The 27,947-nt window shown below is 36.3% G+C and overlaps 2 protein-coding genes across 2 annotated transcripts; one reads left to right on the top strand and one right to left on the bottom strand.

Annotated features, from left to right (window-relative positions):
• The first annotated feature begins 140 nt into the window (after positions 1–140).
• LOC127619144 (citrate synthase, mitochondrial) lies at positions 141–16,790 on the top strand. Its single transcript, XM_052091922.1, has 11 exons — positions 141–286; positions 8,213–8,257; positions 8,489–8,596; positions 9,454–9,519; positions 10,030–10,161; positions 10,728–10,916; positions 12,340–12,539; positions 12,790–12,919; positions 13,031–13,132; positions 13,233–13,442; positions 14,838–16,790. Exons 1-11 carry the CDS (start codon positions 236–238, stop codon positions 15,006–15,008), a joined length of 1,404 nt encoding a protein of 467 aa, XP_051947882.1. The 5' UTR covers positions 141–235; the 3' UTR covers positions 15,009–16,790.
• A 944-nt stretch (positions 16,791–17,734) lies between these two features.
• On the bottom strand, positions 17,735–27,941 carry LOC127619068 (coenzyme Q-binding protein COQ10 homolog A, mitochondrial-like). The gene is made up of 5 exons (XM_052091797.1): positions 27,587–27,941; positions 24,675–24,821; positions 23,621–23,813; positions 22,577–22,678; positions 17,735–20,009 (listed from the first exon to the last, which is right to left on the bottom strand). The coding sequence occupies exons 1-5, from the start codon at positions 27,724–27,726 to the stop codon at positions 19,842–19,844; spliced, it is 750 nt and encodes a 249-aa protein (XP_051947757.1). The 5' UTR covers positions 27,727–27,941; the 3' UTR covers positions 17,735–19,841.
• Between the last annotated feature and the right edge of the window lie 6 nt (positions 27,942–27,947).

Raw genomic sequence — 27,947 nt, 5'->3', positions numbered from 1 at the left:
AATCAAAACGCGATGAGAAGCTCAACCAATCAAAATACATCTAGAACGTTGTCCACCAATAATATTGCGAGTTACCGTTCCGTCCTCACCAGGCTCCGCGTGATCCAAACCGCGCCTACAACGGGCCCGAGTCCGTTTTTTCAACCTTCACTGCGAGCTCGGTAGCGAGAGGGGCACCTTCAAGCAGGGGTCGAGAAAGAACCACTTCTAATATTTATACACATATACAGTAATCATGTCCTTCCTCTCTATCAGCAGACTAGCCCCAAGGCTCCTCAGTTCAAAGGTAGGAAAGTTTTATTTTAACTGTAGAGAAGGAGGCTCAAGCTGCTGGCCGGTTAGCCTAGCTAAACATAGCATATTTAAGTGACAGGCAGCGAGTCTGAGCCTTTAAATGTCAAATAAACATCAGAGACTATAATTAACTGCCGTTTTAGGACATTTAGGCATGTAAGACGCTGTGTTTATGTGTCTTGTCCTTGAAACTGGCTAGCTGTGTCTTAAAATCTAGTGAGCTGCCTAGCTGGACAGCATTACATGATCATTCGAATGGAATGTTCGAACGTGCATATGTTGCGGAATAATATTGTCGAACGTTCCAAAAACTGTTCGAACGTTCGAAGTGCGCCGATATTGCCGTAATATTACTGTAAACATGGTCAAGTTCACAAAAGTTTTGAGACCGCCAATACGAATCTATTTAGTAAGTGTTAGCTTTAGTTTTTAGCTTGAGGAAGGTCTGTCATTGAGCTGTTCAGTGGTAAAGATACATCACATTGATGTTTGGCTTGCTGTTTGATTATTGATTATAATACCACTACCATAAGATCATATGATTAGATTGTTAGCTTAAATCCAGCTGTGTTAATTCTCATGGTGCAAAACATTACCTAGTATGCAGTGGTTATTATGATGTAACTGGAAACCAGTTAGGAATCTGTGATCTGAGCCTGCTGTGAAAAGGTCAGCTGTAGATTGACAGATCAGTCAACAGATCAGATCTGTTGTTCTGTGTGGTTGATATGACCTTCAGGATTATCACTATTTTTTTCAATGGTCAGCCTCATGAGTTTGCCCCATATTCACTCATCTTGGCTACTTATTTCTACAAAATATACACTATAAATATTCCATAATTGGGCTACTGATAGCTTGCTATTGATGTGTTTCCTGGATGTTGAGACATTACATCTAGCTTAAATTCTGTTCCAAAATAGCTGGATGAACAAATATGAATGAAGAGAGGAGTGAAAACATTGCAGATTGGCTAAGACTGTCCTAAGGGTACTTTTGACCTACAGAAAACTTAACTGAACTTTAAACATATACTCCTAATCATAAGACTACACTGTAATTAGTGTTGTTGCTACAGTGTTAAAGCGGTTGCCATGCTGTCTGAAAGACTTTATAGTAATTTAGGTTACTCTGCTTATGTCATGCTGGATTAATTCTCCATTGGCACTGTTGCATGACCCTTGTACACCATAGGGTGTTACTCAGTCTCACTCATATGGTAATTTTGATGTTTATTACAGTAATAAACATCTGTAATATGTGGTGATTGATGTTCATATTGGCGGCCAAGACGGATTTCTGAAATGTACTCCCTTCCTTGACTATTTTCCCTTTTTTCTTGATAATGTATTGGATGATGATCAATCCTAGACAGTAGTCTGCTTTGTAAAACACTTGTGGTCACTCCAAGTACTAAGTAGATAGATTTAAATGGTATTGCAGAGAAATGCAGATAGCAAAGGAGCAAAATTGGCATAGGTTTCAAATTTATTCTATTCAATTCTAAATCTGATATTCTAAAAGCAAATTTTTTGCAATCTGGTCAAATTGATTTATGCTAGGTCAACATGGTATTACTGATAAAATATTCAGTGCAGCTACTCAGTGGTGGACAACTTCTCGAGCTCGGCTGATCCGTCTAACACAGCTGTCTACCGGTCATCTCTTTTGAGACGTATTGAAACACTATAAATTATTCCCTTGAAACAGAGCACAGAAAAGCTTCTGAAGTCATCAGAGGATTACCTGTCATTGAATCCTTTTTGTCACAAGCCATGGCTGGAGTTGGCCCAGGAGTCAATCCATAGGCTATGGATGGGTCTCTAGTGACCCCTGCTTAAACACAACCCTTGTGTCTGTTGTACATATAGCTCTATAGAATAGAACACAGAAATGAGTCAAAGGTCATAGAGAGGTCGAAAGGCCGATTTATACGTCTGCATTGAACCTATGCCATAGGCTCTGCATAGTGTCCAATGCCATGGTTCTGCATCCTAGTATAGAACTAGTGAAGCACTTGTATATTGAGAATATGACTTTTGTTCTTAAATAATGTAATTAAACAAAAGTGATGCAATTCGTAGGATCATAACCGATTCTTAAATTACTGTATTATTAAAAACAAATTCATAAAAGTATTTGAAAATGTTGAGATTTAGAAACATAGGATTTGTTATACATGTCTGCCATGCAGAGAGAAAATAAATCAGGCCTTTACTGTATATTTGCTCTTGAGTCACTTGAATAATAATAAATAAATATTCTGGCATATTTTTGATGCTCTGTGCTAAAAAAAAAACCATCAAAATTAAATAACTTCTCGCTTGACCAACACATAATGGGTGTCGGTTTAAAACTTAAAAGCTGGACTTTATAATGCATATAGGCAGTATTACAGCTCTAAACAAGTGCTTTTTAATTTGCTGACAAATTAGAAGTGTTCTGTTCATAACTATGAAATATGATTACTCAAATTTAGTTTTTACAAGCAATTTCATTTATTCAGATTAAGTCATTTTCATTGAGCCAACATAATTTAGTAACATTATGTCAAATCAGTGTATAATAGTATGTTTAAATCATTTTAACTATTAGGTTAGTGTAACCCAATTTAATAATGTTAAACAGGTGTAAGGACAGTGAAACTGTTGCAACACTCAAATCAAACATCACTTGAACATGAAAGTCTATGAAAGTGACTTGAACATGAAAGTCTATGAAAGTGACTTGAACATGAAAGTCTTAAGTCAAGATTCTGAAGTCTGTGACGCATCTGAAGTATCTGGTTTAGTGTCAAATACACAGGCAGAGGCACAACTATGGATTCACCAATACCAATTTTTCTCTTCTGATTCCCATACCTGAAATCTCAGTATCAGCCGATCCGATACCAGTGTTGTTGTTTGTTTTTTGCATAATCAGTTTGGAATATCTTTACATTATTGTGTGGAACTAATTGGGGGTACTCTGTAATATGAAATGAAACACAAACCTCTAACTACACATTATTTCAATCTAATTATTTGCAGTAGCTTATTAAGAGAAACTTTATTGTTAACTAGTTTACTGGATAATGTAGCAGCAAAATTAACAGGAATTCCAGTTTAAGTCTTCATTAGGAAAGAAGAAACTTTTTGTTCAATTTAGTTGTAAGATATCAGTCCAATTTTCATTCGCATAGTTATTTTTTGGAATCCAGTCAACTTAAATATTGTTATAATTTGTAAACAATTAATGATGATAATAACAATAAATTATTATCATTATCATTGACTTAAAAATATTAAACACAACAGTAATATATTCAATCATGCACCTTTAACTTTAAAACCTTCAGGCTTTTATTTTGACATTCTGAACTCTACAGGAAGTCCTGTAAGTGGTATGTAGGGGAGTTCACAGTAGTTTAATTTGCTCATTCAAATTCTGGTAAAATGTTTGGTTTTAAATGCACAAGTGAATCGAACTATGAGCATCTACATCTAAGATACTGTTCTTGAGTAGTGCTCAAATATTGCACACCGCTGTGAAGGCTAAAAATAGCTGCGAGGGCATCACCCTGTGTGTGAGTTTGTCCCAACAGAGCAGCACCATTCAATAACGCACTGCGTATACTATATATATTTACTTATTAAACAGCCTTTTGTGATTCACAGAGCTATCGCACTTCTTCAAGTGGCTTTGAATGAAATGCACGAGTCATATGAACTGCTTTAATGGTGTTTTTATTGTCCTTTATGTAATTTTTGGAGCTTGACAGTAACGATCATAACTAACAAACAGTATCGGATTTGGACCGGGCTTGTCGGACAGATACCCGATCCGTCTAAAAGCTTCAGTGATCGGTGCATCCCTAGGCACAACCTCCACTAATGCACCTCGATGGCTCTGTAGATAGATACTGCTGATTCTCTTCAATGGACAGAGCAGCATGAGCGCAAAACTCTTAAAGCTTGAGCTCTAAAATACGCAGCTTTGCGAGTATCAATGTGAGAAGCAAGGTGCGAGAAGCGGAAACTAGGGACGAGCATTCATCAATAATTTGTTATTCGAATATTTAAGCCCATAAAAAAACAAATATTTTAATATTCTATTATTTAAAAGTAGGCAATTAATGAGAAAGAGATGTTGTAAAATTATTATTTCTTGGTCTTAAAGGTTGCGTCACTATTAAAAAAAAAAAAGAAAAAGCTGCTAATTATATCCAAAACAAGCTTAAATCGTGTCCTGTTTTTTATTTTATTTTTATTTATATATCAACAAGCAATGCGTGAAAACAAAAAGGTATAGAATAAAAGCATTTAAGCTCACGCAAGTGAAGAAAAAGAAACCGCTAATGAAGTACACTTATATACGAATATAAACGCACACAAATATAAACACTTGACATATAATGTTTTTGTTGAGAAAAACAAGCATATCCACGTTCTCAGTAAATTATACTCATTTGTAAACACCAGTTTAAATGATGGAATGTCCCTTACCTCAGCTAGCGAAATCTTTCTTGGATGCCATGTTTGTTGTTTACATAAGCGTTGCGGAGATTACGTTGCTACTGGGACGCTGCTTTCTGTCGAGCTGCACATGTATGGGAGGAAAGTGTACACTGCTTATCCAGTACATTTAAACAGGAACTCAGCTTTCTCACAGTAAGCCACATTCTCACAATAACCTGCTTATTTGTTGTCCGTCTGAACATACTGACAGATCCGTTTGCTCATCAAATGTGATCAACTTGTTTCCACATTCAACAGTGCCACTCAGTGCATTCTGTTATAACTGCCAGTTTTAGTTTGTGTATTTAGGATTTAACATGCATCTCACTGTATATACGGTATGGCCCTCTGGCAGAAGGTACAAGAGCATCTGTGTAACCACCAGCAGACTCTGCAACAGTTTCTGAGTCAGATTACTCAACACCCTGCTGCCTACCTGACCTAGTCAAACACCTAACCCAGTATGACTCAAAAACATTGTACACCTGCACTTCACTAAACTGCATCAGTCACTTATTATTATGGAACTCATTTATGCTAGACTTTTGCAATACCTAAATATATAACTATGCTATACTTATTGCTGCTACACTACAAAATAGTTTACAGTCTACAGCTCATTTTCTGTGTATTTTTTGCCCTCCACTCAGTTACGTATTGCACTTTATGTAGTCTTGCATACTGTTCTCTGTTGCACCATGGTCCTGGAGTATCGACATTTTGCTCCAATGTATATAAGCTATATAGAGTTATAACAGTGAAAATCCACTTGACTTGACTGAAATGTAGAGTTTGTTTGAAAAATTATGTTGAGATGGACAGAAGATTTAAACTGGTTTCATAATGTACTTTGTAAAGGCAAAATATTCTGAATTGGCCACTTTAAAATGCTTCTACCATCTCTATGTGTGATGTTTTAATTAAATTATTTAATATGGTTTATATGATGCTGTGTATATGTAGCTGATTCTCTCTTAATTTAACTGATATTTATAATGGAAACTTTAATTTATTTTCTTTAATTAAAGTAATACTATGAATGCTATACTGTGAATTATAAATGTCAATGGTTTGTAAAAAAACGGTGGCATACTGTGAAATCGTGACACCGTTACATATCTACCATATAGAATACATTATAGCTGCAAATGAAAGGGCTTGTAACTGTGCGTCTTCATGACATAAGCACATACAGTATGAATGTGGAAGTGTTAATGTTGAGATTGGTGCATCTCTATTACTATTGCTCATACTTGGCATTAGGGATTTGAACAAACATTTGCCGCATAATTCATCCCGCAAGTTTGTTATGCACATGAACGTCTTAAAAATAGCAGATTTACATCCATTCTAAATCATAGATATCTGCTACATCTCTTTTTGGTATCCGAGAAGAAATGTCTTATAGACGTATTGCAGATGAGCAAACAATCTCAAACCGATGTCTTTCAGATAAAAACACACTAAAGGTGTTTTATCAGAGGTAGTGCTTAAATGATTTGTGCAAGTGGTACGTTTTAGACACTTCAACACATCTTTTCAAATTTTTACAGATAGCTTTATCATAAAGATTTGCAGTGTAGTAATAATGGCCTCTAGGATGCATGAAGTGTGATGCATTTGACATGTCTGAAGGTATTTAGCTACTGCAGAAGCCTGTTATGTTCACGATAGGATCAAGCTAACAGCTGCCTGTAACCTCACCTTTATCATAGATTACACGGCCATGGACATGGAGGAAGGGCAGAAACTTGCAATGACTTATCAGCAACAATAAAGGCCACTCCATAAACAAACTCATAGACTTTTTTTTAAGCTACTGTATGTGGCTAGTGTTGGGTCTGGCTGGTCCTTATTTCTGGCCCTTCTCATGTTCAGATATGGGGCCCTCGATAGGGGTGTTTGTTTTCAGAGTATTGACCCACAGTCCAATCAGGAGCCCCATGGTGCAGGAAGTATTGCTTTGGTTCAGGAAGGTGCAAACCTTTGAGGTCAAATCCTGTGTAATGCAGTTCAATCTCTCAGCTGTAGTCTGGCCGTTTCCTCATGTGAAGGCCTACCAGCATGTGTCGTGCAACTTCCTATTCCCTGTCTCCTTGGCAAAAAGAGCCTAAATTTCTTCTGCGGATGGTATGTTTGCCAATTAATTAGACTTGTAGTACTAATATTTATATTACATATAATGGTAAGAAAATCGTAGCAACCTGCTTCACCTTTTTAAACACCCCCTGCAGAGTGTTACCATTGCCAAATGGCCTGTCTATACGGCCATGCTCTTGAAATCATTCTACAGTGGCAGTTTATGCCAATAAGACGGCTCTTAATCCTGAAGCTATATATAGACATGAGGGATGGCCCGTTTGATAGACGAAAGACCTTGGCTATTTGGATGAACTCGTAACTCTTCTACAAGCCATTTTGTAATGGAATTAGCTCTATGATCTGCATCTGACTCTGCATAATTTATTGTGTTCTTGTGCACCTAGGCATATTTTTCTATTCCTGTGAACGGTTTGAATATTGTCATTGTGATAGCTTGCATAAAAAACACTCCAAAGATTTGGAAAAAATGGTTTTAGGTAGTAGACAAATAAAATGTGTGGCTATTTTGAGTAGGAATGCACCGATTCGATATCAGTATCAGTTCCAAAACTGTAGTTTTTACAGGATCGGCTATCGGTTTGACGAGCCTGATTCTAATCCGATACTGTGTGTTGGTCATGGTCATTACTGTCAAACACCAAAAATTACATGCATTTTATTCAAAGTCTCTTGAAGACAAACAATAGCTTCTGTCTAATAACGTGAATCACAAAAGACCCAGTCATACCAGCAGGTCAATAAAAGCTGTTTAATTTTACATTTGAGCGGGTCGTCCACCCGCTGCCATGTAAAGACAATAATAGTAACAACATTTGTTTTATATAGGTCTAGTGCTATCAGCCAATGTTCATGTAATCCAAACAATATAACATCAAACATGATATACTCACTACAGACAGCAATGGAGCCCTAGTCAATAGTATAGTCCAGAGTGATGGTGATCAGCTGGAGTGTGATCCACCAGACAGTCCATACAGAATGAGTGCAAGTGGAAAGATAAAATGTCCCTGATAAAAAAGATCCCTGTTGGAGTGATTATACAAACTTCTACGACCTGCAGCTCTCACAGCGTGGATCTCGGACGAACACCGCAACATCAAGTGCCAAGAGATAACACATGACATCTCGGCTGCCAAAGAGATCGCGAGTCGTCCAGTCATAGTCCAGAGCGTAAAAACGCAAATATTTTATCCGAACGCAACCGACTCATTTTGAATTGTGCAAGTGAAACAAAATTTTGCATTTGTCTGTTTGTCGTCCTTAGCTATTTAAAAAAATTTTGTATTCATCGAAGTCATTGTTTTTCTTTTCTCTTTCAGAATGCATGTGTCATTGTGGCTGCCAGACATGCCAGTGCATCCACGGTACGTATCTGGATCATTTCGGATAACTACACACAGTCCTCCTGAACCACAGATCAAAGCCAGACACAGACTTTAGACTGAGTACACTAGACATAAGATCACAGCCTTGCCTTTTTTTCTTTTTTCGAAATTGAAAAGTACAGTTTAAGTATATTCAAAAGACATGATATGTTTGTTTATTCAAGGTTCTCTGAAGCTGTTTAGATCCCTGAACTTTTGTGTCTTATACAGAATTTGAAAGACGTCCTGTCAGACCTCATACCCAAAGAACAGAGCAGGATCAAGAACTTCAGACAGCAGCATGGCAAAACCTCAATTGGTCAGGTCACTGTGGACATGGTAAGAGACGCATCAACTCTGAGCACATAATTTAATGCAGTATAATCAACATTACCATATATCATGGACTCTCTGTATGGTCTCTCTCTGTTATCACTGTAGGCTACAGTCAAACTAAATGAGCTGTAACAAAATAGAATGTCCTTTTAGTTCCCACAGTCATGGTAAACCTGGAAATATCAGGGAAATTAAATATTGTGATTGTAGGCCTAGAACGTTTTTGTGTGCAGTATCTATAAAAAAAAAAAAATATAATAATTGTAATCCTTTATCCAAAAGTCATAAGCAAGTCATGAAAATTAATTGGTCAATAGGCGTGGAAACACTATACCAATACATTCAGCCACTTTTGGAAATTCAGGGATTGTAAGCTCAACTGGTAGAGCTTGGTGCTAATACTGACAAGTTCCCATGCAACATATTAACAACATGAATGCACTTTCAATGCACTGTAATTTGCTTTGGATAAAAGTGTAAATAATACAGAAATAAATAAATGCAGGCCTAAATGTCAAGAAAGTGTAGAAAAGTTGCATTCATATTTCATTCGAGAGTTGCTAACATGCCAGATCACATGCTCTGCATGGTGTAATTGTTCTTCCCTCTGATTGGATGCCACATGTTTTTCAAGGACCCTTAGGCTTTAGTGAGAATGTAGTTTCAGCTTTGTCTGAATGCCAGTTGGCCTATACTGCAACTAAAATGTCAGTTATTTGAAAACTGCACCTGAAGGGTATCATTACTCAGGCTTATGACACAAGTGGTAGAGGCCAGAGAATTGAGTTGGAGGGCTGGTTTGTGACTCAAAGGCAGGTATCTCAGTCATGTTTGTTTGCTGTTTTTTTTGCATTTAACAGGTTTATGGAGGAATGAGAGGCATGAAGGGTTTAGTGTACGAGACGTCTGTGCTCGACCCTGATGAGGTGAGTACACATAACTCGCACATTCAACTATGTGCACTTTTTGACTGCTACCATACCTGGTATTGTTTAAAAAAATTGCCTAAATGAGGTTGTTTCATTTATTTATTATAAATAAATTATTTAGTGTTTTTATTAGTATTTGTTGGTCACCTCAGCGTCAAGGGTTATGAGATAATAAAAGGTAAAAACTTGAAAAACCAAGGCCTGTGCTATTAGTCTGCATTCACAATGTGTACCACAAAGCAAAAATAGGTAACATGCAGCTTTGAAGGTACATAACATCATTGAAGCTCTTTATGTGAACTTACAGGACAGCTATGTTGCTTAGTGTTAAAAATAGAAAGTGGTACCACAGTGCCTTAGATAAATGCACATTATGTCAATAGTTACCCTACTAACCCCTAAATGCTGCTTTATAGTACAATTCCCAGAGGTTTAAGCTAAAATTCTAACTGTTTACTTGATTCAAATACACACATTAATGCCTGTGTTTAACGATGGCATCTTTAGGGCATCCGTTTCCGTGGTTACAGCATTCCAGAGTGTCAGCAACTGTTGTCCAAGGCACCCGGTGGAGAGGAGCCACTGCCTGAGGGTCTGTTCTGGCTGCTGATCACAGGACAGGTGCCCAATGACGAGCAGGTGCGTTTTTACTGTCAAAGACATTCTCTGTGCAATTGAGCAGATTGGTGTAGCAGTTCTACTCTTGACACACTGATCTGTGTTGCTCATTTGGGAAATGTGTGTTCGAATCCAGCTTGTAACATTTCAATCTCATTCTTCTCTCTCTGGATCATTCACTCTCCTCTCGATACTAAAATTGGCCAAAGGACAAAATAAAAAGAGATGCTTGTTTTATGTAAGCGTGTATGTACATTTTATATTAATTGGCATATAGATGTACAGTGTTACATTTTGTAAGACTGACTGCACTGTATTCCTGTTCTCCTTCAGCTGGACCAGCTTGCTCTGATATTTACAATTTACTTGTACTTTTGAGAAATGTTTGTGGCATTCCCTAAACAGAAAATGTTGCCATAGTTACAATTTTCTGCATAGATCTTAATATGAAGATTAGTTTGTATCAGGTAGTGATTATTTGATCAATCTCTCAATATTCAAGCCAAAGAATAATGTCTGTCACAAATAACATAATTTGCTTTGCTTTTCAACTCTCCTAACTCCCTTTTTGTGGTCCTTGTCCTCAGGTGAGTTGGTTGTCAAAGGAGTGGGCTAAGCGCGCGGCACTTCCCTCACACGTTGTTACCATGCTGGATAATTTCCCCACCAATCTACACCCCATGTCTCAGTTCAGTGCCGCCATCACGGCTCTGAACAGTGAGAGCAGTTTTGCTCGGGCCTACTCTGAGGGAGTGAACAAGGCCAAGTACTGGGAGGTGAGTCAGCCAATGTGGACATGGCCACATGGTCTATTCCTCTTCTGAGGAGGCTAAATAGTGCAGGGTATTAATACAGATTTACCAGTTTGATTCGTATTCACAAGCTTTCGATTCCGGTTTTGGTTTTATATCGATTCATATGGGTATATTTATGTTATAATGTCCATTTTGCTTGCGTATAAAATAAATTCACTTCCAGCTAATGCTGTTAATTATACAGGGAACCTTTTAGCTAGGTACATTATAAAAATATTAATTTTACAAATTATGTTTTATTTGTTTTTCATCATTATGGCCACATTGAAGCTTTTTTTAAATATTAAAATGGATGTATTCCATCTATAATTATGATATGATATTTTGTTATATGTTCATTAAACAATAAACATATAACAAAATATCATATGTAACATATCATAATTATAGATGGAATACATCCATTTTAATATTTAGAAAAAGCTTCAACGTGGCCATAATGATGAAAAACAAATAAAATATAATTGGTACAATTAATATTTTTATAATATTATAAATATTTGTAGAACATATGTCTATTTAAGAAAACTGGCAGTTCTGTAAAGAGCATCTGTAATATTCTTTAAATGCGTGATAATAAAATGTTTGTGTTTTGTTGTATTTGATCAACAACTGACTGTAAAGAACATCAAAAGAGAAATTATTCAATTAAAAATGTATTGTGTGGATCTCTTTGGACACACATTACACAAAACAAACCTATACCCTTAACGTGCAGTAAAAGTATGCTGAACTACTCAATCACTAGTGAGTGAAATCTGAACATTTACCAGCTAGTGGCTAATTACAGATAGTTTTAGTCTTAATAGTGCGAAATGTGGTCTCGTATGAGTTATTTACTCTCATTGTAGAGAGTTGCGCACATAGTTAAAGATTGATCTTGGCATTTAAGAATCGATATCGAAATTGTTTAATGATGCATCTGAAAATTTATATTTTAATATAGGCATTCATTGTTATTATTTGTATTGGAAACTTTAAATGTGATGTGTGTAATTTCTAAGCCTTGAGCATCATTAAATGGAATTCCAAAAATAATTACTGTTTTCAAATGGGTTTTCCAAACACTCCCCTTTTTTTCCATTAAATGGATAGTCTCGTCCCAACTTCGTGCCAATGTTGTGTCATGAACAATGTTTATATATCACCATACTGTTCACACTTTTCAGGGAAATCAACCTACGAATGATTTGCATGTAACGGTCTGCATATAAAGCTGGGATACTAGATAGTTTTTAAACCTTTAAACAAATGACACACTTCACCTTATAAGATTGCAAAATGTCATACTAAAAGGTTTGAGTTATTTAGACTAAATTACATGTGTACAGCAATTCTGGCCCAAAACGATATTTATCTGCTATCTATTCACTTTTCTGTGTAGTTTGTGTATGAGGACTCCATGGACTTGATCGCCAAACTCCCCTGTGTGGCGGCCAAGATCTACCGTAACCTGTACCGTGAAGGGAGCAGCATCGGCGCCATCGACTCCAATCTGGACTGGTCACACAATTTCACCAACATGCTTGGCTACAGCGAGCCACAGTTCACAGAACTCATGAGGCTCTACCTCACCATTCACAGGTAATGACCTCAATGACTCATTTATCATAAACCGTTCCTCCGCTGTTGTATGTTACCACTGTAAATGGTTCATTATTTTTCATTTTCGTTATGGTTCATTGTTTTTATATCATTATTTTTGCAATTCCATTTGGTGCTGCTAGTGGCATGCTTTACTTTTAAATGAATCCATTGTGCCCTCTGCTGGTGTTATTTGATTTGGACTTTTTGAAGGTATATAGCCTTTGTGTGTGTTTCCATCCCTTTCCAGTGACCACGAGGGTGGAAATGTCAGCGCACACACCAGTCACTTGGTAGGCAGTGCACTGTCCGACCCCTACCTCTCCTTCAGCGCTGCTATGAACGGACTGGCTGGACCCCTGCATGGACTGGCAAATCAGGTTTGGGACAGATGACATGCTTGTAGTTGTTCTGATGTACAACTGATGGAAAATGATCTAGCATTTAAATAGAATGCATTTCATTCATGTATTTCCTCCTCTGTCCTGTAGGAGGTGCTAGTTTGGCTGACAGCCCTGCAGAAGGAGCTCGGTGGAGAGGTGTCAGATGAGAAAATGAGAGATTACATCTGGAACACACTCAAATCAGGCAGAGTGAGTGCCCTTATACACTGGCTTGTACAAAAAGCAGCTTAAGTTGATTAATTCCAAAAGTTATTTACCTTTCTCTTCCCTCACTCACATTATCTCTCAGGTGGTGCCTGGCTATGGCCACGCTGTGCTGAGGAAGACGGATCCCCGCTACACCTGTCAGCGCGAGTTTGCCCTTAAGCACCTTCCTAATGACCCAATGTTCAAGATGGTGGCTCAGCTCTACAAGATCGTTCCAAATGTGCTCCTGGAGCAGGGCAAGGCCAAGAACCCCTGGCCCAATGTAGATGCTCACAGTGGAGTCCTGTTGCAGGTGAGTGACAAGAAACCAACCAATCAATAATTGATATATGAAGTGGTGTAGTAGAAAACGGAGATATGTAGAAGCTCTCTATGATGTAATTCAGCTTGGTATTTGACTCAAGAAAGTTTAAATTTAAAGTTTAATAAGAGGTGCCAAAATATTACTCGTCATTAAAATTCAAATATTTTTATTGCGCTTATAGTGGAATTACAGCAGATATTTTAGCAGGTAGTTATGATATATTTGGTTGTTTTAGCCAAGTTACCATGTCACGTCACTCTGTGAGGATTATTTCAACATCTACGCACGGAGTAACAATGTTTTTGGACTCGTTTTATATACGCTAATTCTGATCATTTAATGAACTGCTCTAATGAGCATCATCTGATGTGAGTAACGATATGCTGTTTTCCAAATTCTGTTTGTGCTTCATGAGGTACAAAGTGAAAATGTGACAAAAACACTTCTGTATAATATTTTAGAGCAATTTTTTCACGTTTTTGCCTCCATGAAAATTGCAGATCGCAGTACTTAACCCTTTATACTCTTGTGCATTTTTGGGCTACCGCCTACAGTTTTTCACACTCGTGTTTTAAAACTCACCAGTCACACATACTGTGGACTAATTGGTCTCATTTTTCAGAGAACCCCAAAAATAAAATAAAAAAAGACTCCAATTATTCATAAATAATATTGGGTGTTTATAATCTTATGATATTTTTTAGGAAAATCAAAAATTGTAAACATGTAATTCTGGTTCTGTTCACTCTACCTCACTTTTTTTTTCTCTGTCACTATATACATTGTATAGACAAAAAGAGCTGAAATGTGCTTATAAAAATCTTCACTTCGATTCTGCTAAAGAAGGAAAGTCTTCCACATCTGGGATGGCTTAAATGTAACTAAATAATTGTTTCATTTTTGGGCGAACTAACACTATAAAGCAGATTGCTCAGATTAAAATGAGCCCAAATACATAATTAATAAAAAAAAAATCATAAATTATCTGTAACGGCCTCAATGAGCTGTGATTTATCGGTATCATACTGGATATTCCATATCAGTGCATCTCTACAATATAATGGTATTACTCTCGTTTGAAGAGGACATGAAATCAGAGTTTACCCTATTTACTTCATAAATATTTCTGGTCTTAATTTGCACGATTCATCTGCGCATGGTATTGAAAAGAAAATGAAATTCGTTTTTTCCTTTCATAATAAATTTAAATAGCTCTTTTTACACAATCGAGTTAAATCTTCTGAATATTCTGTTTCTTTCAGGAATTAATCATATTATCGTTACATTTATTGTGAATGCCATTTCATGTTGTCTTGAAGCTTTTTAACCTCGGTTTTCTTGTATCTCAAACATGCCTGATGTCTTCACTCCTTTGTTTTGCAGTATTATGGCATGACTGAAATGAACTATTACACCGTGTTGTTTGGCGTGTCCCGGGCCCTAGGCGTTCTGGCCCAGCTGGTGTGGAGCAGAGCGCTTGGCTTCCCTCTGGAGCGTCCCAAGTCCATGAGCACGGACGGACTCATGGCCCTGGTTGGGTCCAAGTCAGGCTAGAGAGGGAGAGACCATGCCAGCGGAGTGAGAACAGGAAGGGGAGGAGCTTAAACTATATTAGAACCAAGCCACTGGGCTTAGGGATTCAAAGAGACCGTACACTTTTAAATTTAATCTAAAAAAGGGCCCTTTGTTATTAATAATGTCAAGATGATGCGTCCCATTTGCATTTATAATAATCCTTCGTACCCAAAACGCATATCATGAATCTTATGCTTGAGAAATGAATATTTGTAACACAAGTGTAGTCACATTACACAGTCACCGCTTTTGGTCACTTTTCAATAGTTCTTCTCCTGTTTTCCCACATAAATGCATTTCTCACCGATTTTTCAGACCGTATGAACAATTTTTTGTTCCATGTGCTGAGAACAGGCTTGAAAGATGCAGCTATGTTTGTAGCAGAGTGGTTTAATAGAGGAGGCTGTGCTGTTGTCCAAGATTGCAGCAAGAAATCACCCTTCTCTATTTAAACTGATACTGACACTTGAAATACTAGTGCAGAAGAGTTAAGAAGTGCTATACTTAGAATGTAAATAAACAAGAGTACTTATCCTCAGCGGTCATATCAACTATTTCAGTTTTAGTCTTGTCTTTTTACTTTCCGGGATTCAGATGTTCACTTGAGCCTCTGTTTTGGACGAGGAAATGAATTGACAAAGCCGTGCTCCGAGCCGGTCAGATAATGCTATGCAATTTGACTAGCCGTCCCTTTAGCTAACATCGTGTTTCTCCTTGTACGAGCACTCCACAATGGCATAAAATGGTCCTCTCTCAATAGAATTGATTCTGTGAGTTCAGTTCAACTTGGGAAACTTGTATATTTGTTTAAAAGGGCACTGCGCCTTTAAGTTATCTCATATTGCTCTCTGACTTCAGCCAATCATCTTCATCTTCTCCCTGGGTTGTGTTTCAATGGACTTGTTGTGGCCGCACCTTTTTATTTGAAATAACCAATATTTTCAATTACCTGAATCTCCTTTTTCCCAGTGGACAATTTTGGCATGGATAACTTTGATTTGTCTCATTTACACAAGTTATTGTATTCGCAACTTGTGAGCAAGCCAAAAAGGAACAGTCCAAGCAGCCAGAACGCTACATGTTCTACATCCTGTCGAATTTATAGTGTTTTAGTGTGAACTTGTTTCACGAGTGCTTTAAAGATCTGCTACTCAAACCCGTAGTATTTTTTACCATGTTGTGTGTAAATGTATAAAAATGGTAAGAAATCATTTTTTTGTAGGTTTACATAATTTGAGGTTTTATTTATTTCTGTAAATATAGCTTGTCTTACCAGGCCTATAAGTTCATGAACCACTTACTATAACTCACTCATTGAACTCGTTATTTACATGGAATACCTTTTTAATATAATTTCAAACATGCAATCTTGTAAATGAAATTGTGTGATCTGCTCAGGTTTGGCAAGCATGTGTTCATAAGCACTCCATTAACTAACAACAGGACTTCTAAGTCGCTGCATCCTTGTTACCCAATTCAGCTTGTAGTGAGATATTTGTCCATGCCCTTTTCAAGTGTCTGCTTTCTTCATGGTGTATGTGTGTGATACGTGTCATGTCGAGTTAATTTAAATTATGAGGAACGTGAATATGGAAATGATTGGTTAAAGTCAGATCTACCTGGGGAAATGGGAGGGGAACAAAAGAGTGGGGTTCAAATGTGTCTGGATTGATTTGGGAAGTGAAGCTTAGGTGAACAAAAACAAAACAAAAATGGGAAAACTTGAGAAAAAAGGAAAACCAATAAATGTTTTTAACAAAACTTTGAGCCTTTTTCTTTATTTCACTCAGTGGCTGTTTTACATTCCTAAAGAATATTCCAATATTAAAGGGATATTCCGGGATCAATTTAAGGTAAGCTCAATCGGCAACAATGTTGATTACCACCAAAAATAATTTCGACTCATCCCTACTTTTCTTTAAAAGAAATTGCAGTTACAATGAGGCACCTACAATGGAAGTGAATGGAGCCAATTTTTGGAGAGTTCAAAGGCAAAAATGTAAAGCTTATAGTTTTATAAAAGTGCCTCTATTATATGAGCTGTAAAGTTAATCATTTTTAAAGTAGTTTTAGGGTTTGTTGATATGGCAACAAAATTATAAAATTGGCTATAACTTTACACAGATAATGTTAATTAGCATTTTATCACACTAAAATCATGTGCTTAAATGCTGTTGATCGTTAACCTGTATTGAACTCGGAATATCCCTTTAATTAAAAAAATGTTGAGCATGTAAATTGAGATTGTCATGAAGAAAAATATGTATGGATTAACCATTTCAATTCTATCCAAGTCTGGTCATTGTTCTTAAATCAGTTTTAAAGACTGATGGATTATTTTTTCTGCAAATATATGAATAAGACCTATAGGTCAGGGCAGTATGTTGAAACGACTGTAGCCCCTCACACTGTTAAAAATACATTACCAATACCACCTGCTCACTATGATTTCCTCTACCTCCATTGTTGGTTTCATTTTGTTTTCTTTGCTCACTGAAACTGCATGACTTATGTGAGCACTTGTGGAAACAGATCTTCTAGGTCAGGACATTTACGAACAGTTCTTGAGCATGGGTTGAACTAAAGTCTGGCAAAGGCAGAATAAGCTTATGGTGTCATTAATGAAAACCGATCCAGATAATTGGCCATTTTTGTGGTAACTGGTAGGTGAAATCCAAAATTAAAAGGAAATTAAATCAATGTCACATCCACATTAAATAACACCAGTTGCTCCCAGCCGTTCAAGTACAACAGGCACAAATAATTTGTTTTGAAATGATTTATAGATTTTCAAATTAAAAGACATAAAAGACATGCTTGTGCAATGTAATTTAACACTGATGACTGGCCTACTGACAAGGTACAAGAGAATGAAGGGAGGATTCATCCCTAAAACTCTGCTCTTCTACATTTTAAGAAGCAGTGCACATCTCTTTGGTTCTTGGTCACAGTTGTTCAACAAACATTTAACAGGTAAACTGGCATGAGTCTGTTTTTGTGGTTCACTCAACAAATGTAATGATTGTGAATTTATTTCAATGGAAGACTTTACAAGAAGTACAATGTGTTTGATACAGCACAAATAATTTATCAGTCAAATCTCAACACTTACACGAGACAAATGAAATTTCAAATGAACGTTAAGTAGTTTGTAAATGCCATGAAATCCTTCATAATGCATTGAAACAGCTAAAAATAAAAACTCAAAATAAACTTTCCAGCAAAAAAGCTTCACTACGCTTGTGTCCGATGCATTGCAACTTGCAGCAATCTGTTTCTTGTGTTTGAACAGACAGACATGTAATTTTAACACAAATGGCACATGCTTTGCTCTTCCTATATGAACAGGCACAAACTGGGACTACTTCATAACTATAGGGATTTGCAGGTTAAATTCTTACATTTGTTTCAATCTCTTTAAAGCCCTGAGTTTGCATGACTGCATCCAATGAAAGCAATATCACTAAATTCACCATTAAAATAAAACTATTTCTAAATAAAAGGGATAAATATGCAAGTAAGGAGCAAGGTGCAGGGTTTATAATGTTGGATGCCGCTCGAACTGGGTGACTCACGAAAACGTAATATTTTACAACAAACAGAAATTATAATTTGTTGTTGTGATTTTCAAAACACCCATCCACCAACTGTCAATAGTCTATTGTAATGCGAAATAATTCTCATTACTGCAATGTGGAAAACTAAGATATATTATTACAATTGTTAAGTACAAATGTGCTGAATTATCATGAAAATACGGTCACAATGCCAAATAAATCTCAATAGTCCTAAATATAGGTGTTGTTGGACCCACTTTACATTAGGTATCTTTAACTACTATGCACTCAAGCATTTGATACAATGCACTCATTATGTACATACGTGTTGTTGTATTGTACATACATTTAAAGTACATTCATTTAATTACATCTGTAACTACATGATTAACTGTACCCCATAACCCTTACCCTACATCTAAACCTACCCATACCTCAACCTCAGTAGCAGCAAATATGAATCATGTGAGAATTGAGCAAAACGTTGGATAATATGTATGTTATTGTTAGTACATAGTAGTTAAAGACACCTAATATAAAGTGAAACCGATTTTTGATTTTGTAAAATATGACCCAAATGTACAGAGCAGGCAATTCCTGTTTAGACTATTTACATTTATGTTTATAGTCACATTTCTAAGAGTTTCACTTAAGTTGAATATTATAAATTCAGTGCAGTGTGAAAGTCATGTAGGTCATTGTGAGAACATAGATGAAAAAATGCAAGCATTTTTAATTCCCTCTCTAGTCATATAAAGACATGTTTTTTACATTTCTGCAATAATTTCATCAGATTTGGCCCCAACAAACCCACAGCAGGATAGATTGAGTAAATGGGATGAAACTATAATGAAATGGTGTATATTGACTATATGCATAGTATTGTATAGATTAAGTCCAATTTTTGCTATATTCTCTGAATACCGTACTTGTGTCTCAACTTTCAAATCTGCTCAGTCACAGCTACAATAATGTGATAAATCGTCATTCACAGTCAAAAAGAATTGTGGTTATATAAAGAAGACTTAAGACAAATCTATCTTTAGTCTCATGTTTTCAAGATGTAACACTTCAGATGTCTTGGAATATTGTCTAAAAGCACATAGGATCTATTATCCCATTCCAATGTAATAAAGACCAGAAATCTTTTCCGTCTTAAAGAGTTGGCTGTGAGATAGTTATGGAGTTCCACATTCAGATGAGTCCAGGTGAATGCACACCCAGACGTGTGTATCAAAGCAGTGTGATATGCACCTCAAGTGTGGTGGACCTCGTGAAACATGAGTTCCTGGGGTATTCTCGTCTCGGGCCCATAGAGTTTACCCGCTCTTCGCTCAAAAGCAGCCACCATCTGTTTCACCACTTCGTCGAAAAACACAGTCGCTAACTGTGAATGTATCAATGAACGGAATTCGAATGAGACCTTTGGAGGCAGCCGGCGTTATCCAGGACGGTAGATATGATGGAGTGATAGAACAAATCAAATATATTATGGACATGATACATTTATTTAATAAGAAATGACATTTCGCTGAGCTTAATAAATTATGCTGACCAATCCTACATTAGTAGCTGTTGCCGTCTGGCAAATTGTTTAACAAGCTTTTGCTCTTGTCAAGGTCAAAGGCCACGTCCAAAAGGTTTTGTTTGAAAAATTGATTTAGATACGTTTACGTCTCTCATCCACACTATAATGTCATTTTCCTCAACCAAAAAATAAATGAATGCTTTTCATAACCGCATACTTTGGAAAACAGTGATGTTAGGAAACTGAAAGAGGTTTCAAACTTAAATGGGTAAGTGTGGACGTGGCCTCAGGAAGTCATGTGAGCTAGGATAGTTTAACCCTTATGGTGTGTTCTGGTCATTTTGACCTGGATGCCTTTTTTTTTTTTTTTTTTTACATTTATTTATTAAGAATTTTCTTTTTACTTAATCCAAATGTAATACAATTCCTTGACTTGGTTCACATATGGTAGGTATATGGAAGCACACTAAAATATTTGACAATTTTATTGGTTTTACTTCACTTTGTTACACCGGTTCTGTTACCGGTCAAAAATGACCGGCTATTGGAAATTAATAGATTAGACGACAAAATAAAGATATATTAAGTGTTCATGGTCAAGGATGGTCTGCTGTCTATGTTATATGTATGTTTCAGCAAGTAATAAGGAAAAACGTGACAAAAAAACTAAAACTTCTGTTTATTATATTTACGTGTGTCAGTGAGAATTTCATACACTAATACTCACTGCAGTTTTAACGCTGAGGGAAACAAATTTTCTTATTGCATTTAACTAATTGAGACCTTTCCAACAATATATACATGACAATGTCATCTTTTTTTTATGTTTTTACCAACTCTTAATATAATTGTTGAGATAACATATTTGCAAATCACGGTTCTAATTTGTCAGCAAAATAAATAACTATTTAAGAATTTGTAGGATTACCTACACGCATTGTGTAAAGTCCAGATTCTAAGCTTTAAAACTGATACCTATTTTGTTTAGATCAAGCAAGTGGTTTTTGTTACAGAATAATTATTTAAAAATGTTTCTGCAGGGAGCGCCTCCACTAACCCCGTTTGAGCTCAGTTCAATTAATCCTTCTATCAATAAAAAATATACACACTGGCAGCCAAAAGTTTGGAATAATGTACAGATTTTGCTCTTATGGAAAGATATTGTTACTTTTATTCACCAAAGTGGCATTCAGCTGATCACAATGTATAGTCAGGACATTAATAACGTGAAAAACTACTATTACAATTTCAACCTTACAGTCTAGATGATCCCACAAAAGCTCAATGGGGTTAAGATCCATAACACTCTTTTCCAATTATCTGTTGTCCAGTGTCTGTGATTCTTTGCCCATTCAAACATTTTCTTTTTTTGTATTTCTGTTTAAAAAAAATTGCTTTTTCTTTGCAATTATTCCCATAATGCCTGCACCCCTGAGCCTTCTCTTTACTGTTGTACATGAAACTGGTGTTGAGCGGGTAGAATTCAATGAAGCTGTCAGTAGAGGACATGTGAGGAGTCTATTTCTCAAAAGAGACTCTGATGTATTTATCCTCTTGTTTAGTTGTTCATCTGGCCTTCCACGTCTCTTTCTGTCCCTTGTTAGAGCCAGTTGTCCTTTGTCTTTTAAGACTGTAGTGTACACCTTTTTATGAAATCTTTTTCAAATGTTTGAAAAGCAATTTCAAGCACTGTATGGTCTTCATTCTTCAAAACAATGATTGACTGAAGAGTTTCTAGAGAAAGCCGTTTCCTTTTTTTTACCTAATATTGACCTTAAGGCGTGCCAGTCTATTGCATACTGTGGCAACTCAAAAACAAACATAAAGACAATGTTAAATTTCATTTTACGAACCAAATATCTTTCAACTGTGTTTGATATAATGGCAAGTGATTTTCTAGTATCAAGATTATTTAAGGAGAAGGTGTTGGATTGATGGCTGCTGGAAATGGGTCCTGTCTAGATTTGATCAAAAATGACTTTTTTCAAATAGTGATGGTGCTGTTTTTTACATCAGTAATGTCCTGACTATACTTTGTGATCAGTTGAATGCCACTCTGGTTAAAGTGACATTAAAGTACCAATTTCCTTCTGAAACAGCAAAATCTGTACATTATTCCAAACTTTTGGCTGCCAGTGTTTATATTTTATATTTTAATATGTTGAAAAAAGAAGTACCAATCCTGTCATAATAACTAAAAAAGAAGTTGATAAAAAAGTCTAGTGCAATATCTTGAGGTTATATATGCAAATGAGAGATTTATTAACAATCTTAGTGGGCCGGTCATTTTTTACCGGCAACACAAAAGGTGTTAGCACAAACGAACACAACACAAGGGTTAAAAGTAAATATGGAATTCCTTGGAATTCTGTGAAGCTTGTTAAACATAGCAACAGTAACCAAGGTGGGGAGGGGCATAAAGAAGGGTCAGCTGGAAACAAATGTTGGTAAACTTTACTTACAGAGAAGTCTACTGTGCATGTTCGAGGGTAACCAGGAATTCCAGGACTAAATCGCCATATTGTTTCTAAGTGATTGAAGAGTTTACCATTCGAACACACCGCCTGATGTGGGACAGAAAAAACAAGGGAAAATTTGAGGGACATTTTCAGTAGACACCAAGAAAAGAATGGTCAGAGCTGGGGATGCACCCATGAATCAGTTGTTGATATTTTTTGGCCAATTATTGACCATATTAAAACATCGGCATATCGGTAATAAGAAAGAAAACAGCAAAATAAAAAATTATTATTTATATATATATATGAATTAGTAACAATTTGTAAACAATCTGTGAATTCAAATGCACTATAGAAATAATAATAGCCACAATATGTAGAAGGCTTACCACTCTTAAGAACAAGTAATATTTAATTTTTATATATTTTATATTTCTTGTTCTCATGTTAATGTGGAAAAAAATGCCATAAACAGACGTAACAGTTGTGAAAGCAGTACTTTCCTATAGGCAACATGATGAGGAAAACCATTCGAAATGCTTTGAAACCAGCTGACTTTGACTTCTGAGACGTCGCTATGATATCCAATAATGCTGCATGATTGATTGAATTAAGATTGAAATCGCAATATGTCTTGCTCAATAAATAAACCTTAAAAGGCTGCGTTTTTAAATGTAGTCCACATTTCACGCTTCAGACAACAGAAAATAAAAAGATTTCATATCAATAATGTTATCATATTTAGTTATTTTTTTTTGTATCTTTTTATTTTCTATTTATCTTTTATTGCGGCTCTCTTTAAAAATGTGGCCATGTGTTCAACAGATCCAATCCATGTTCAGTGTTCAAAGTAAAAAAAGCTTTTGTACTTCTTTGTACATTTTAAAAACATAATTCCTAAGTAAAACAGTGGCAAAATATTGATATCGGCCAAATATTTTAATACCGGTGCATCCCTAGTCAGAGCACAAATCTACATTCTCGTTTTACTTGTGTCAGTGGTATATTGAAGACATTTGAGTAGAAAAGGACAATCGGAATACTTACTTTTACAAGATGTGGACGGACATAGCTTATCATTGAAGTGTAACGTTCAACTACAGGAGGGAAACCCACTTCCAAATGTGCTTTGGCGTGACCGGCCCTCCTCATGATGGTTTGTGACTTTTTGCACCACGGTACAAAGAGTTTGTACTCATCCACATTGGCTACAACATCGTACATTTCTTGCATAGAGTACCTAAAACCAGACAGGTAAATCTTTGAAATTTCAGAATTACGCAGCATTGCAAATGTGCAGCGTTAGGAGCAGTTCACACCGAATGCGCTCATGTTAAAAAAGTTGAGTTTGTACAATGAATGGAAGAGAATACAGATCTCTGGACATGTTTTGAAGTTGAAGTTCTTTGACATGGCATCTTAAAAATGCTGCGCTCCTGTGCAAGATGCTGAAAAAACAGCGAGATGCGACGCAATGGTCAAAGACATCTTTTTACAATTTTTTCAAAGAAAAACTATTTAAAAACATTGCAGATGGAAACTAAAACGCATTCAATGTGAATCACTTAAGTTGCAAAAAATACACAGACAGTCTCAAATTAATAAATACAGATATGGGACAAATATTAGATATATAGATAAATGTTGTTATGCAGGGTTGGATTGATGTTGATAATGTAATGCAATAAGCAAACAAGCAGCATAAAATAGGTGGTATATCCTGAGCCCATATACGTACATATCTGTTCATATTTACATTGATCTGGATATTCAAAGTATTATTTTTTTTAAATCACACACAAGGCAGCTACTTTTACAAAGCCTCTAAAGTATAATGTATTATATCTTCTTACTATTTTCTTGTGTCCTACTTTTATTTTAATTGGCACATAACATGTATTCAGTTTCTTTAATTTATGGTATTTACGTCCCTGTGTATTGTGTTTGTTGCAATGAGTTCAGTAAAGTTCTTTCTTATCATATATCATCATAAACGTTTGCTTTCATTCCCCACAAAGAAAGAAGTTGTTATTGTTTGGGATCAGAGCCTGGGGGCATTTGTAATCTTAGGCAGGGTAGGGCAAAACTGAACTGCTCTTACCCTAGTATTCTCCTCTCTGAATACTCTTTTCTCTTATTGGTGAGGCTGATGAAAGATCTTCTGTGAGGACAGGGAGTCAGATCCACTTCAGAGAGACAAACAGTGCGAGGAGAACGAGTCATCAAGATCCCACAGGAGGACAAGTGTCTGACAGAGGACAAATGACACAAATAACAGCTCTTTTAAATACAAAATTCTGTCAGCAGAGATGTTAAGAAAATCTCTGTATCTAATCACTATATATATATATATATATATATATATATGTATATTGCACACCCTTATAAAAGAGTAAAGTTGCAGTCCTAAGGTATCAGTTGGTAATACCAGTGTTTTGAAATATACCATTGTACTGTTTGATTGAGATGTTCATGTGCCAAGGTATTAAATGGTACTCCAAGGTGTTTTGTTAGTGTTAGTACTTTATTGAACTTGGAATCTTTACATAATTCTGGCTATATTATGTCAATTGAAAGTAATATTCCAAGTTCAATACAAGTTAATCTCAATCGACAGCATTTGTGGCATTATGTTGATAAAGCAGTGAAGTTGCATTGAGGCACTTACAATAGAAGTGAATGGATCACATTTTTGGACGGTTTAAAGGCTGAAATGTAAAGCTTATAATTTTACAAAAGCACTTACACTAGTTTTAACAGAAAAAATGAATTTATTACTTGAGCTGTAGAGATCTTTAAATAATCATTTTAGAGATTTAGGGTTTACGGCATTATGTCGTCATGTCAATGAAGTTGGAAAACTGGATATAACTTCACACAGAAAAGGGTAGCAAGTGATTTTATCACTCTAAAATCATGTTAACATGCATATTATTTATGTCTTGTGACCATACTTTTGAAACAGTAATTATTTTAAGGTTTAAGTATTTTTTGGCTCCATTTACTTCCATTTTAAGTGCCTAACTGTAACCCAGATTTTGGCTTTTTTTTTTTTTTTTTTTAAAGAGTATCTCAGCGAGCAAAGATGCTGACTTCCATCCCTAGAGTCGCGAGTTTGAATCCAGAGTGTGCTGAGTGACTCCAGCCAGGTCTCCTAAGCAACCAAATTGGCCCTGTTGCTAGGGTGGGTAGAGTCACATGGGATAACCTCCTCGTGGTCACTATAATGTGGTTCGCTCTCAGTGGGGCACGTGGTGTGTTGTGCATGGATGCCGCGGAGAATAGCGTGAAGCCTCCACATACGCTATGTCTCCGAGGTAACGCGCTCAACAAGCCACATGATAAGATACGTGGATTGACGGTCTCAGGGATTCGTCCTCCGCCACCCGCACTGAGGCGAGTCACTACGCCACCACGAGGACTTAGAGCGCATTGGGAATTGGGCATTCCAAATTGGAAAGAAAAGGGGAGAAAAAAAGAGAAAGAAATGAAGGGACAAGTAAAAATAAAATTTTTGTAGTACAAATGCTGCCAATTGAGCTGAATTTGTCTTGTAATGAACCCGGAATATTCCTTTAAGCATTTTAAGTGTAATATTCAAACCATTGTTACCAGTTTCCACCAAAATACCATTGTTACTACATTTACAACTGCTCCAAAAAGCTTAATGATTCTTTCATTTATTATTTATTAGGCTATTAATTTACATATTCATGTTTACATTGATAACTGTATTAACTATGGCATTTTAACAGAAAATATGGTAGTTTTCCTACTATTGAATTAATTATATATATATATATATATATATATATATATATATATATATATATATATCAGAATCAGAATGAGCTTTAATGCCAAGTGTGCTCACGTACACAAGGAAGTTTTTGGTGATAGTATAGTATATTTTTTAATATTATAGTATGTTTTTATATCAAAGTACTTATATGAGTTTCCTGGCCTTTATGTGACCCAGGAGAGATCTTATGAGGTTACTAAAAGTTGTTGATGCTGCAAAAACCACAAAAGCACCCAGCTGTACCAAAATAATGAGGCTATGGGCCTTGAAACACAGCTGAAGATAAAGTGTAAAAACAACCAGTGGTCAAAATAATTAAAAAGATAGACTAAAGCCAGGTTTCTACCAGTAAAAAGATATCAAAAGGCTCTGTGAGATAATGGTGGCGAATAGTATCCATTGGTTACAAAAATAACAAAGGGGCGTAGAAATGAGGTAATGCCAGATAACAAACTGTATAGAAGATGAGGTTTTGGACTAAGAGAGTCAGAACGGACAGCTGGCGTTCTCAAGTTTGTTGGTGATTCAATAAACTTTAACTTTGGCATCTGGAACTCTGGACTTTTCTTGCATTTTAGAGATTCTTCAAAGATTTTCCACAACAATAGGAGAAACAAGTGCACACAGAACATTACAGTGAGACACAGAATAAAAAAAAAAGCAAGGTAAGACCATGAAGCATATACATATTTCCATTGATCATGTTATAAATAATGGGAGGGTTTGTACTTGCTTGTTTTGATTATTGGGGGGCTTACCTCCCCCTAACCCTCCTGGAATCTACGCCCCTGATATATGTGACAATATACTATATGACACATTGTTTTTAACTTTTGAACACTATAAACAACAAAATAATCTGTGAGTTTTTTTTTAATGATTTGAGACATTCCATATAAATGTATGACATTAAATGTAACAACTTGTGCTATATTATCAGACAATTTTGTAACATTATTTAATGGACCTACCATTAAATAATATTAAAGTTTGATTTTACAGTAGTAATTGCAACAGCTGTGGCAACTACGGTATTTTGGTGTTGTTATAATATAAATTACCGTGGTAAATTTCCGTAAGGGTTTGCCGCTGACGGCTTTGTTCCATTGTCTGCTTCGAGATGCATGACATTCATTCCATGAAAGCCTCTTAAAGAGGCTGTTACATAATTCAGTAGTTTATTAGTGATTCGGATGGACGTGTGCTCTTACCTGATGGGCCACTGTTGTATTTTCTCTCTGCATTTATACGGGCTGCTGGGACGACACGGACCGCCGGTCGCTATTTCCAGAAACTCACTGAATGTCCGAACACCCATCGGGATCCGTCGGGCTCCCCCTGACACTGCCATCAAATAATATATCCGAACAATTCGAATATAATTAATATCACCCGACCTGACCGATAAATGACTCCGTGAATCTCGAATGACTCGGTTGATCACACGGTCATCGCGATTCGACTAAATGAGTCAAACTGGGTTTCAACGACCAAATGGCCGTTGTGCATGGCGATTTCGCTAAAAACCGATCGAGGTTAAACCGGTGAAGCTGTGGTAAACTGCCGGTGTCT

The sequence above is a fragment of the Xyrauchen texanus genome, chromosome 25 (genome assembly GCF_025860055.1).
Source record: "Xyrauchen texanus isolate HMW12.3.18 chromosome 25, RBS_HiC_50CHRs, whole genome shotgun sequence".
NCBI lineage: Eukaryota > Metazoa > Chordata > Actinopteri > Cypriniformes > Catostomidae > Xyrauchen > Xyrauchen texanus.
This window is presented reverse-complemented; position numbering and strand designations above follow the sequence as displayed.